This window comes from Nasonia vitripennis, chromosome 1 (genome assembly GCF_009193385.2).
Source record: "Nasonia vitripennis strain AsymCx chromosome 1, Nvit_psr_1.1, whole genome shotgun sequence".
In the NCBI taxonomy this organism is placed as follows: Eukaryota; Metazoa; Arthropoda; class Insecta; order Hymenoptera; family Pteromalidae; genus Nasonia; species Nasonia vitripennis.
In genome coordinates this window covers 36515872-36529931 of record NC_045757.1, presented here as the reverse complement: position 1 = coordinate 36529931, position 14060 = coordinate 36515872, and the positions used below count along the sequence as shown (strand labels likewise).

General features: G+C 50.4%; 1 protein-coding gene across 1 annotated transcript in view; it reads left to right on the top strand.

Annotated features, from left to right (window-relative positions):
• LOC100123848 (transcription factor collier) overlaps window positions 1–14060 on the top strand; it is a 53768-nt gene that overhangs the window by 14416 nt on the left and 25292 nt on the right. Inside the window, exons 5-6 of the mRNA XM_008217386.3 lie at window positions 1772–1845; window positions 2232–2300. Coding sequence (XP_008215608.1) covers window positions 1772–1845; window positions 2232–2300 — 143 coding nt within the window. The remainder of the gene's footprint in view (window positions 1–1771; window positions 1846–2231; window positions 2301–14060) is intronic.

Below are 14060 nucleotides of genomic sequence, written 5' to 3'. Positions count from 1 at the left end.
GCTCGTAATTATCTTTGGGATTCCGCGACGGCGACCTTGAACTAGTCCCACCGGGTGCTCCGCCGCGTGCGATTGCCCTGATTTCGCGATACCGCCTGGGGATTCGAATGTTTTCGAGGAAGTTAGGAGACTCGCCGGAGTCTTGGAGTTTTTTATCGGCTCGAATCCGGCGGGGCTGTGAATCTCGCGCGTCCTCGGATTTCCCTCTTCGCACTTGAAATGTAATTATAAAAATATACTAAAGCCTAATTTCGAGCACGGTATCGATTCGCGAAATCATAGCCAGAATAATTACACCCCCGCGCGTAAAAAGAACTCGCAAGATTCACGAGCAAGCAGAGAGTCCGTTTACGAGGTGCTACGCGTCTGTTTGAATAACGCGCCTGACCTCGCGCCGGACGGCGTTGGATATACGCGGGGCAGCTCCGCACCTACACGGACTTATCAGTTGCAGTTATTACTCATACGCGAACAACCGGTGATTATCGCCGGCTACGTACTGCACCGTCCCACTGTGTGTAATTTCGCACGCAACGCGAAAATTTCACGACTACGCTTCGCCGGATAATTTTCGCCTGATTCCAGGGTAAACAGCGCCGCGCGTTAAGTAATTGATTAGCAAATATATGAAGAGGATGTGTAGACGTACATAAAGGAAGAGAGGATTCCGCGCGCGATTTTCACGTGTTTTCGGCCGATAAAATTCGCGTGGTAATTTCATTAACGCAGGAAAATCCAAAAATCGCCGGTGAAAATACACGGCTAAAAAAGAAGCGATTACAGCACGTGTGTCAGCGCTCGTAAAAGGAAGGACAATTAATTTTATTAAGAGCGCCTGCGAGCAGAGCATCCGCGCGCGACGATGTAATCGACCTTTACAGCTTTCCTAGTAGTACAGCTCGTTGCCCGGCATCGAGCGCCGCTCGCTCGCTCGCGTAAACACTTATGTTAATTACTGCGCCATTACCTTCGCATGACTTTTTACCATTAAGTCGATACTTTTGCAATTTAGATAAAAGATTTTAAAACCAGTCGGCAGATAGAGAGACGGAGAAATGGATATAAGGTGGACGACTACACACAGTCGAGTATATTAGGAAATTGTATTTTAAACTCCTACGAGATGTAATTACGTCGATCTCTCGTATTTTTTTGTTCTTCGAGAAAATTAGCTCTCACTAATTCGTCGATAATCCCGTCGTGAGCCGAAACCACTAATCACACCCCCTTTGAAGTCCGGCATCGACAAACAGCTCGCCCGCAAGGAAACCCTACACACCTTCCAACGCGCAAACTCCCGAGCCGCTTGCGGACAACAACGAGCGTCTCCGGGGCTTCACTGGTAGGCGTCACCCCCGCAGATCAAAGAAGAGCAACAAGCCCTCGGTCCATAAATACGTGAGCGAGAGAAAGAGAGAGAGAGAGAGAGAGAGAGAGAGAGAGAGAGAGACGAGCCGTTGTCATTAAATAAAAATCAATCAAGAGGATGTAAAGGCGGCTTAGCGGATTTGCTTTCGCCGCCCAGGGCTTACGCGCAAGATGTTGCGGCTCGAGGGTCAGGGCTACTCCGCTGCTGCTGGTATATACTAAATTACCTTCTGGAAAGCCCCCGCGCTCATCTTCTTTGTTGTGTGTCTAGTGCGTGCCGTTTTTGAAAGTCGATACCGAGCCGCAGCCTACTGCGTTTATGCTAACGAGTCAATTGCCATGCCGATCGAATATCGTTAGATGTTGACGAAGTTCGATATGTTAATCGCACTCTGTGTTCCAGGCGATCATGTACGAGGGCCAGGACAAGAACCCCGAAATGTGCCGAGTGCTGCTCACCCACGAAGTCATGTGCAGGTAAGCGTCGGCAGACAGCGTTTTTGTAATCCGATGATATATCCACTCGCGCGTCTCCTATATTTACTCGCATACACATGAAGCATACAGTCGGTCTTCTCATTCACGACTTTAATATACTCTTACCCCTAAACGCGACGTACTGCACGCAGCAGCTCGACAAAAAGGAACAAAACGAGGGGGTCGCAACAGGGCCCCTTTGGGGACAGCCTCCGCGTCGTCTCCAGAGACCATCTTCGAAAGCTCCTCTTCCCTTATGGCTTTTTTTTTCTCACTCTCCTTCCGACGACTGATGCGCGCGTGGAATCATCGTCATCATCGCGGTTATAAATACGACTCGCCGGCTGTTCGCGCGTATAATTGATCGAGCGACTTGTTCGTTACAGCCGATGCTGCGACAAGAAGAGCTGCGGCAACAGGAACGAGACTCCCAGCGACCCCGTCATCATCGACCGGTGAGTAATTTTCTCTCAATCCCTAACAATCAGGCCGATAATCCCTTTGTAAAAACGCTGCGCACCTTAGCCAGTCCCTCAAGACACAGCGGCGGTATAGCGCATATTATAACCGAAAGAGACGCCATTTAGGCTCGCAAAGTACATTGTCTAGCGGCTGTGAGATACGCCGGGCATGTGTGCCGCAGCAGCAGCGGCGGCGGCGGCAGCCGTATCTGAATAGGCCATAGAGTGTCGGGGAGATAGGAAGGCGCGAAGGCAGTGTCCCTCGGGACACTCCGCAGAGGAGATAGCCTTCGAGGAGGACATCTTGCCAGAGAGGCTAGGGTTGAGACTAGGAGCTGCGTATTTTCCCGGCTGATACGACGGCGACTAATTTTTATCTCGGGAGAATTACACCGAATTTTAGAAGCCCGAATCGCACACGCGTCGCGAGCAGACGTCCAATCTTCGATAATGACATCGCTCCCCCGATCGTCCCGCGGACGATACGGAAAAATTAATTTCGTAAAACGACGCATGCAGCCTCACTGTATAACTACATACGCTTTCGGTCGCGTGTCGTAACGCCTCCTCTCTGTGGTCGTTGAGATTCTACGCGACGGGACGAAAAGGACAAACACCGTGATTATAAGCGAAGCTCGATCAATCAGAGAGTACCGCATACGGCTAATAAATTTCTGGTCGCGTGTGCGCGGCAAAAAGTGCGTCTAGCCGCACACAATCGAGAGAGGCGTGCGATGGGCGAGGGGTATCAATGGCACTTTTTGATTGAGGCGCTCGTCCTCGATTGCGACGTGCTCGCTCAGCCGTGAGCAGCCGGAACAATGCGAGTATTGCAGAGCCGGCGTTTATGAAAATATGCGTCGAATCGTATTCCAAGCTGCGGTGCTTCAATTCGCGCAGCCTCGAGTGAAAAGGACGCACATGTAGCTGGCGGAGTTGCGGAAACGATTTTAGGGAGTTGAAAAGTGAATCTGCGTCGAGGACGAGCTATTAGCATGTGTAATTGAGACGCGAGAGGTGTAGCTGCCTATTTCTCTCCGACTGTCCTTTAATTTTAGGACCGGCCGTAAACTTCCGAGCGCTCGCTTTTTTACCGCTTCGCTCACTTTTTCTCCGAATTTTATCGCCGATGCGTCGGCGGCCGCTTTTCAAACAATCTTCTATTTTCAAGTCACCGTAAATTACTCATTTTTTCGTCGAGATACTCAACAATTTTTTCCTCCGATTCTAATTATAATCCGACGAGACGCTTCCTCCGATTGTTTGACACTCGCTGTATTTCCAGCGTGGAAACATCCAGTGCGCGCGAAAAAAAAAGATTTTTTCCCCGCGCAACAATGAAACTGTCCCCCGTCCAGCTTCACGGCGCGCACTACGCGCGGGTGTACAATCAATCGTTATACCTTAATTGATTGCGAGGCAGTGGAGAGGCTTGACTGACGTCACAATGACGTACGGATTGACAATCAGTCGCGCTTGTGGCGTTGATGCATGCAAATCTCCAGACTCTGTCTGACTCGCCGTTACCGTGTGTATACGCGCGTATGCATGAGCGGTTGTAGGTCCGATTCTGACCCTGCACAAGTGCCCGATGACGAGGCGCTTCTCAAGATCGGGATGTGCATTGTGGGCGTTGCCGAAGAGGGAAGGACCGCCATGTAGATTTTGCAGAATTCACCGTTGTTGTTGCGTTATTATATGTTGTAAAGTTTATACATCAATATTTGCCGACGAGTCCGGTATACGGAGTAATTATCGAAACACGGGTTCAATTGTTTGAGTACACAATCGCCGGGAAAAAAATCGATAATTCACTGTCGGGCCTCGCTTCCAGCTGAATTCGACGTCCTACCCGCTATTGGAAGCACACTGCTCGCGGAAGTGAAATTTTTATTTCGAATAAATTTAGCGCGTGCTATAATGTATCTTCAACGAAAAAGTCAGCTTTTATTATTTCCTGCGACACCTCGTCCCTTTGTACTCCGTCTTCGTAATATACCAGTAGACGCTCTCGAGCTATTTCCTGACGCGTCTATTAGGGAAATCAAAACACACTCAGGCCTCTCGTAGCCGAGCATATGGGCGCGTGCGCTGTTCGTACGTGGGGTGCAGTCTCTCTCTCTCCCTATACCCCCGTGAAATAAATGCCTCTCTCTCCCCTCGTCATCCGGAAAGAGACTGCTGGTGGACCGACGCCGGCAACTCGAGCGAGAAATGGCCGGAGCCCTTATGCGTATTTGCGCGGCTAATTATTTTCGGTTTTCCGTGTGCTCTCGCATTATATTCGAAATTGGTGTCGCGTCAGCAGCTCCGACGATGATTATCCTCGTTTTTCGCCGCCACATCATTACTCGCCGGTTTAATTATTCTGATTTTTAGCTCATGATTATAATTTTTGTAATTGCGCCATTCGTTACCGTCAATTTCAAGCCCCGCCGCAAAAATTCGGCAAAAAGAGCTTTATTCCTCTAATGTGTTGTTTGCTTAATCGCGATCAGCCGGACGCATCAAAATTAATCTACATAAATGCAAGCGCAATTTCATGTTTAGCAATAATTCGCCTGTCTCCCGCTCGCGGAAAAAGAGCGAGCCGCGGCAAAAAGCACCGTCGCGAACGCTATACGCGGCGTATACTCATCGTCGATTCATTTTTTCCCCTCCTTAAATTACATCGATCGGAACATGAGAAACAATCCTATACTCCGGAGTCGAGTAATGGCTCTTGCTCTCACATAAATCAATTTACCGGCGACTACTTACTACGCGCACTCCCCCAACAAAAAAAAAAACTGTATCGATGAATGCGGCGCGGCGATTGATAAAAAGGTCGTCATAAAAGCAGCGCGCGGATCGCCGCGAATTTATAGAGTATACCTCGCGATCGCTTCTTATATGCGACGCATACACACAAGCGATTCCCGGTGTACCAAAGAATCGGCTCGCCTCCTACTCTCTCTCTCGTAAATCCGGCCAATTAGGAGTCGACTCGTCGCCGAAAGATCGGAATCCTCGCGTTCTTCTCCTCCGCTTTGTTTTCGTTACGGATCGAGGGGAATGCGCGCGGGGGCCGAAAAGCCGCGGAATACCTCCGGAATGTATATTGGATATTATCGATATATGTATGTATAATGGAAAACTTATGCCGATGCTGCTGACCCTGAATCTATTACGATGCTCGTGGTGGAATCAATCGAATCCGAATATTTTCACGGTGAAAATCTTTTGAGAAAAATATTTTTTGCTCCCGAGGTGTAATAAACGTACTTCATAATGACCCGCACATCCCCGTTATCGCGCTAACGCGGTCGTTACACCTACTCTCGCGGTATGTATTTACCGAGAGACTGGCAGTAGCATAGCGGCGGCAGCGCAGCTTCGGAAAATAAGGATAGCCGTATCGCGGGGTAATTCTCGACAGCTGCGAATAACCGTAAGGCGCTGAGATTCCGCGGTGCGCCGGATACGAGGCTCCTGGGTGTCCTTTCGAATCCGGCAGACTGTCCTCTCTCTCTCTCTCTCTCTCTTAGCGGAGTGTATATACCTATATGTATAGAGCACACGGCTGGCTGTGTGGGGGATTAAGGGAAGTTTTGAATTTTAAGAGAATTTTCTTCGGGAAGAAAAATTTATCCAAAAGTACAGGTTCGTCTTTCTCTCTATCTCTCTCTCTCTCTCTCTCTCTCTCTCTCTCTCTCTCTCTCTCTCTCTCTCTCTCTCTCTCTCTCTCTCTCTCTCTCTCTCTCTCTCTCTCTCTCTCTCTCTCTCTCTCTCGAGGAGTCAGGCTTTTTCCGCAGGAGGATATTCTCTTTTCTCCTGTCTTATCTCGATGCCTCCCTCCGAGCGAAACCTAAAGGCGAAAGAGGGAAGGAGAGAGAGGAACCGATCGGCTTAATGCATATTGATGCGCGCCGAGCTAAGTGAGTGAAAAATCGCCATCGATCTCTCCTCCCCCGCGCAGCTCCTCTGCTTTCCATTCCGCTGTTCTACCCCTTTTCACCCCTTGCCCGACGACAATGTTGTCTCTCTCTTTTGGCTAGGTTTTTCTTCTCTCCGTCTATCCTCGCAGTACAGCGAATCCCGAGCTCCTTTTGTGCCAGGCTCCATGCATAGCTATATCTGATTAACGCTGACGTCAGCTCTTTGTTTATAACCATGAGGCAGTTCCAAAAAGCTCTCGACTAAATGAATCCTCGCCACCAATCGAAACAGAGTCCTCCCCTTCCGAAGAACAAAGTATCAATAAATCTCGCTCTCACTGCCGGCGATAATCAAGCATCAGCCACCGGCATAGTCTACAATCGTCGTCTCCCTCTCTGCGACGATAAGACGCGGTGTGTATTCGAAACATAAAGCGAGCGAGATCGATTTCGCGCGGGGCACGTCTATACAGTATATACAGGAGAGAATAGTAGCGGCAGTAGCACCGAAATGCCATTTGGAGTCATCCACCGTGTCTCAATCCCGGAGAGCGAGTCACCCCCTTCCAGGCATCGACGAGCCGTGACGCTTGGCATCTGCTGCGCCACCGCCGCCGCCGCCGTTGAGCAGCACCCCTGCGACGATGTCGAAATCGAGGATAGACGCACGGAGAGATTGTTGAAAAAATGTTTACTTATTTATAGCGCTCGTTTCGGTTGATGGATGGAGCTGTATCTTTATTGATTCGTCGTGATCGATCGACTCTGCCGAAACTCGGGCAGATCGATTATGACGAAGCTCCGAGCGAATTACCGAAGTTTCGTCTTAATTGAGATTCGCATCCCACACACACTCGTGTACAACAGAACTGACTCATCGTCGTCTTTAAAAAGCTCACGATCAACAGAGCGTCATAATTGGACGTCTGCACAGCCAATCGGAAGATTCCCGGTGTCAGCGATTCGCGCCGCGCGCAGTGCCACTCGAAGCGAAAAAAAGCAAAACACACAGACGAGATAGAGAGGATGAAGCGAACCGCTAAACGATTTAACCGAGGCCGAAATGCGCGCACGAGCGCACAGAATGGCCTGTTTATTGCGATAAAGAAGCGCCGTCGGCTCAAACAGAGATACATACGTACACGAGGGTGCAGTTTTCTCTCTCTCTCTCTCTCTCTCTCTCTCTGTGTATAAGCGAGGGGATGAATGACACCGCTGCCCGTCAACCATATGCCAATCCGCTCTTCTCTCGCACTGTATCCAGTGCCGTCCTTTTGTTCGTCTTCCTACGAGATCGTGCGAAGTTGCGTTTCCAAGCGGATAACCATTCGTACAGCGCAGCGTATGAATTGAAGATCCAGGATCCTTTTAAAAAAGTACAAGACCAGTCAAAGACTTTCTCCAAACACGACACACACGATGCAACTGTGTATACGTCCCCTCGACGATGGTAGAGAGAGAGAGAGAGAGAGAGAGAGAGAGAGAGAGAGAGAGAGAGAGAGAGAGAGAGAGCTACAGTGAAAACAGGTGGTTACCAGCTCGCGCGTCGCGTCGCCTAGGGATATGAGAGCCTCATGCCGGGGGCCACTTGAAGAGTCGCGTGCCCAACTCAATTACTTTCTAGGGCCGAGCCATAGACACACATACACGCGCTCGCGCATTGTTCGGATTCACCGAGAGCGATTGCGTTTATATCGATGACGAGCGAATATCCCGTGCTTGGCTCCCATAAAATTTGCCTTTGTCGAACACGCGGTTAATCCGTGTTACTGTCCCGCTCGAAATTCGATTAGGAAATTGACGAGTATATGTCGTTCTTTTTATCCCCCGGCACTGCAGCGTGTCTTTATTTCGAGAGACGTGCGCGTTTACTAATTGTTTCGACTATACCAGAGTTCGAACCGCCGAGATAAATGAGCGTGACATTATCGTCGCTGGAAACGCAAAACAAGAGTTAACTGTCCATCAATCGCGTCGCTTCGATCGATAGAGATAGCCCCTACGCTCTACGTGTTTTGCACCCGCACCTCCGCAGGAGATTGACGTCTACATACGGAGACTTTTTTCGCGCAGTAGTAACACACAGAGCATTAATCTTCGGGATTTGCATGACCACTTTTCCGCGCGCGACCAGAGTACAGAGGCAAACGTCAGCACCAGCTGCAGCTCTGCTCTGCTCCGTTAGAATCCAGTTCCATCCACCTGCAGCGCACAGTCTTATAGGTATACAATCCGCATTCCTCGCTCGATACTTACACTTTACCTGGAAGCCCTCGTCGCTGACTTTAGGAAAAACGCAAAGTCCGCGGCGCTGTCAATCAGCCCCGGCGCGCCGCGGGTTAATGATGATCCAGCACCGATCGCGTTCTTTTTACGGGATATAATTACTGAATTTGCGGAAATCGCTCTTCCCCGAAGCGCCTGTATAGTGAGCATTGAAAAATATCGCGAAAATACGTCCACTTCAGCGACGCCTAGTATAGTATACAGAGAAGCGAATATGCAAAGGCGCGGCGCTGGCACTCAGCTAAGTAAGAATAAGGGCTTCTGAGTGCAGCCGCAGATCCCCCTTTTTCCTCTCTCTCTCTCTCTCACTCTCTCTCTCTCGAGCATAGCGATCGATGCCTCGAGATTTATGCGATTGATTCGAGAGGATAGCGGGAGAGAGAGAGAGAGCGAGCGAGAGAGAGATAGAGATATAGAGAGCAGCCGAGTGACAGTACAAGGAAGCGCTCTTAGTCCTGGCGAGTGTGTGCGTGAGCTTCCCTGGAGGATAGGAGAGCGCGCGCGAGCAGGTCCCCTCGAGGCGACTCTCCCGCTTCTCTCTCTCTCTCTCTCTCTTGCTCGCTCTCTCTCTCTCTCTCTCTCTCTCTCTCTCTCTCTCTCTCTCTCTCTCTCTCTCTCTCTCTGTCCGAGAAGGATCTCTATAAATTTGCATGTAGAATGCCTCGGCTGCTGCTGCAAAGAACACGGGAAATTTTACGTCGGCCGACCGACGTCTTTTCCTTTTTTCGGCCTCGAGTTTACTTCTCGCATGGATACATAGGTACTTTGTTGTTGTTGCCGCTGATTTTTCACTCGGATTTTGTTTATCCACCGAGATCAGTTCTCCGCATAGAAATCGTCAGCCTAATTTATTCGTTGTTCTCGCGAGGCAGCTGTCGGCCTCGCGGAGAGACGTCCGCGTGTCAGGACGAGTCTCGGGTATTCGCACTTCGTTACCGCGGGCTTTCGTTAGAAGTAGGTGAGGCAAACGACTTCAGCGACTGACGGACTTAACGAGTGCGCGACACATACGCTTCCCGCTAAGCTCCTTCGCTGATCTCAGGAATTTCACTGAAATCGAACTATCGATTATCGAGCAGTACACTCAACAAATAACTCGTGAGCAGAGCCAGGCACGCGTGTACCTCCCTCTTATACTCCCTCTCTCGTTCGTTCCCGGGGTGGGCTATATCCATAGCCGACATACGCACACACCGGGGTCGGATAGGAAGGTGGACAGGAGCGAACGGTGGCCGTCGGGAGAGAGAGAGAGAGAGAGCCGCGCGCGGGTTACCATGGCGACCATATGGATTGATCCGAGCAAATATCATCTCCGAAGAAGACGCGCCCAAAAGAATTGCCGGATTTCGCGTGCCAGCTACGCGAGAGAGAAAGAAGAATAGCCAGAGAGCTGCGCGCGGATGGGAGTATAAAAGTGAAAAGGTCAATGTTTTCAGCTTTTTTACGGCGAAAAATATGGATACACATTCGTCGTAGGCTCGATAATAGCGTAATCGTCGATACATCTCAAAGAGGCGAGCAGCAGCCGTAAAACATCGCAGTAAAGTATATCGTCAAGATGTGCAGCTGGATAAGCGTAAAAAGGAGAAAACTCGCTGCGCGCGCGATCCGAGAAACACAGCGAGCGCGCGACGCACGTGTGCGTTTAACGAGTGCGAGAGAGAGGGATCGCGAGACGATAAATAAATTGCATCGATCGGCGACGCATCATACTTTATCATCGACCTGCCTATACGTGGCTTCCTTCGCGGTGAATCACGATACAAATCGGGAAATCGCGCGCTGCACGATTGTGGACGTCGTATTAAGCTGTCTTTTTGTTCGTTTCGGAGTATAATAATATAACCCACATACCGAAGAGCCCAGCATTCACTTGTCCGTCTCGTCGCCGCGATAACGCAGCGAGTCTATCTCTCGCGAGTCGAGAACACGGGATAATACACAGCAGAAGCTGCAGTGCCGCAGCTCTCGGTGAATAATGTAACCTTGGCAGTGCAGTATAGCGGAGGCTACTGTGCCGAGTTAATAGGACGCCTCTGGAGAACACTCGTACCGACAGCGCGCGGAGCAGGAGCGACGAAGACGGACGAGGCGAGGAGAACGACGATGAGTGATTCAGTGCGCGTCTTTCTCTCTCTCTCTCTCTCTCTCTCTCTCTGATCTCTCTCCTTCTCTCGTCTTGATTTCCGCGAGGTACAGCGCATCCGAATCGGAGCGAGCCATCGCATACCGATTTTTTCGCGGCGAGAAGAATGCCTCCGCGGAGTCTCGAAATTTAGTAAATTAATCGATCCGCGGCCTCGTATAATGAATAAAAGATTTAAAAAGCGCGGACTTTCGAAATCGAGCGAGAGCGCGGCAAAAAAAGTCATGTTATCTTCATGAAGCTCTATGCGTGACCTAGCGCTAGATCGTCGACGAAAAAGGTCTTGTGTTTACACCGCAGGCCGAATCGAGCGCTCTCCCAAAGCAGCTCTAATCGCAGTCTCGATTAGCCGCGGACACACGTCCAGCAGGCACAAAACAGCTTGTTAATTAGAGACCTACACACATATAGACACATACGCGGGATCCAATTAATAAAAGCTGGCTGGTGACGATCAATGGACGCGAGCTGTCAGCTCTCTCGGAGAATGAAAACTGTGTCGAGGTGCAGCGATTCCGAGCGCGTATCGCCTCCCAGTTTCTCTTTCTGCGTGTGCGCGCAGGAGGTGTCCACGAGAGCGCCGTTTGGCGCCCCGCGGGCTCGCTCGGTCAGGTATTACGTCGCCTCTCTCTCCCTCTCTCTCTCTCGGGCTAAAAATAAAAGGCCACCTGCAGATGTTGACAGTGGAACCGACGAGAGGAAAATTCACTACTACACGACGTTATTGTTTATCGTTCGCACGATTTATATTCCTCAGCTCCGGGATAAAAATCGAGCGCTAAGAAGCAGCCGTGCAGATCTTCACGCCATAAAGAATCTGTTTACCGTGGCGCGCTGAAATCTGAAAATGGCAAGCGCGTATCACACGCGCTTAGCGTTGCAGATGGTAAAAACTCGTCTCGCGGGCGCATGGATGATCGATTTCCCGACTAGGGCAGGTGGAATCGCTACTACGTCATCAATGCTCGCAGCAGCAGCAGCAGCTCTTACAACTGTGCATCAGCCGAGCAGAGAGCGAGCGAGACGTCAGGCTAACCGGACCACCCATCGCATCGACGCTCCATATAAAGCTGAGCCTCGCGTATACAGTATATATCCCTCGCTTTCTTCTTCTTCTTCTTCTTATACCGCGGGCTTTTTACCGGTCGGCCCTCTGTGTCTGCCTCTTTCTTTGCCCGCGTGTGTCTCGAGAGTTTATATAGAAAGAACGGATCAGCGGCGGAGTTTCTTGCGGCCTGCGCGAGAATTATAAATTAAGCTATTAAACGCTTGTTTGGCGCTTTTTGCTGTCGAACGATGGGAAAACGCGCACGCTATCAATGTCGGCAGAGAGTCGCGCTAGTCGATAAGTGAGTGTGTAACGAGACATGCGATGCGCTGATTGCGCGCTTGTCGGAGGCCGCGGGTAAAAAGCGCGAAATTTTCATTATATTATACCTCACACGACGATGGATTTCCAGACGAGCCTCATCGATCTCTCTCTCTCTCTCTCTCTCTCTTTCTCTCGATCGCTTCGTCAACCGTGTACGAGAATAGAAAATAAAATCGTCGGGGGTAGAGGCAGTGGGGAGAGCCGAAAAGAGACACGCGAATAGTATCCGTAAGGCGACCGTCCGTGAAGCAGCGGCAGTAACTTCCGGTTAAGTCAAACAGGGCGCAAAGTCTCTTCTCTCTCGCTCGCTGCTCGAACTTCGGACTTGGAAAGTCCCAATGAGGCGTGTAATGCCATTAAAGGGAATCTTATTACGCCCTTAACGCGCCAGCTCTTATACTCTCTCCTCTTTCTCCGTCGAGTCGAGCTGCAACAAGTATTACACGGCCGCCGTCGTAATCAAGTCCCGATTAATTCCTGCCGCTTTGAGGAAAGTAAATGCGTCGCCCCTATTTTTCGGGAGAGAGTTTTTGAGAAATCGATCGATATAAGCGTAAGGTCACTCTCCTCGATGATGATTTATTCAGAGCGTTCCCGAGCTTTTGATCAAGGAGTTCGGCCGAGGGGTCGCGCGCAGTTATAATTCGGAGGTGTATAAACCAGCCGGGACGCAATCTCCTTGGACGTGTGCTAGGTCTAGTTTCTCTACGGCGGCGAGGGCCGAGAGGGTGACTCCATGATTAATGCGGCAAACAGCGAGGCTGATGCGGGAGAGCTTGCAGCGGAGCCACCGCTGTACTACTGGTTCGTGAGGCGTATATAGTAGGCTCGCATATTTTTCGATTAGTACGAACGTAATTGGAACAACGTTCGATTCGCCACTGAAACGTCATCGTTAATTCCCGACAAAACAAAGCAGTCGAGGAGCGCGATAGCCGGAGCCTAAATTATAAAATCATCCGTATAAATCACCACGCACTTTAAAAATAAACCAGAGCGTAATAAGTCACACGGTTCGGTTTTTCCTCGATTTCCCGGCGCTGAAATTTAAAATAAATCAAAACTTATCTGACGCTTGTGCGCACGTACGCAGCGCACGAGGTGATCTGGTCGTCGGCGCGTTTATACACAGTACATCGGGAGATACTAAACAGACCAGAGCAGAGAGAAAGAGAGCACAGAGAGTCGGCGCGAACAGGCCACTGGCGCGAGAGACGACACTTTTTATTTCGTCAGCTGTTTTTTGCCGAGTAGCTCGTTCAAGCGGGCGATTAATTCAACGGGATTCCTGCCCAGTTTTTGCCGCTTAATTGCCGCGAGCGCGCGGCATTTAAATAGATAAAAGGCGCATCTCTCGCGGAACGAGCAGAGAGGAGAATGTGGGTTACCGCGATTTTATTTTCCAAGAGGAAAATCCACCCCACTATAATAAATCCATCCCGCGCGCGCACCGCTATACATATACAGCGAAAGAGAAGAAAAAATCTCCCCTCCCTCGTGAAAAAAAGCAGCAAACTAACTTCCTCGCGCCCGAAGGCTCGGCTCGCCTTGCACGTCAACTGTGGGCTACGTGAATAAATACGTCCAGTACACCGTCTAACCCTCGTGCGTAAGTGCCCCGGGGCGACCATCTGTGCCCCTGCAGCAGCGGCGGCGGTGGTGGTGCTAGTAGCTACGCCACGTGGATTGCATTATCGTTTACGCGCGGCGCGCTGCCTGGACGGAATACATTAGCGGTGTGTGTGACGTATACGTATGGAGGTGGGCAGTCACGGGAGGAGGGGATATGTCTTATTAGAGGAGCCTGAGTTATTCGGTTTCGGGGAATTTTTTCTTCTCTGCTCGTCGGAAGCGTTGGGGGATGGGGCGATGCGTGATTGAATGTTGCATGTACTGCGTTACGCGTCGTGTTGCAGCGAAACAATCAATTAGCGAAACGAAAGCTTATCTGCACTCGCAATTTCGCCTAATCGTCGTTGCCCGTGACTAATTACCGGCGAAGCCACACGAGTCATTAATCACACGATACGCAT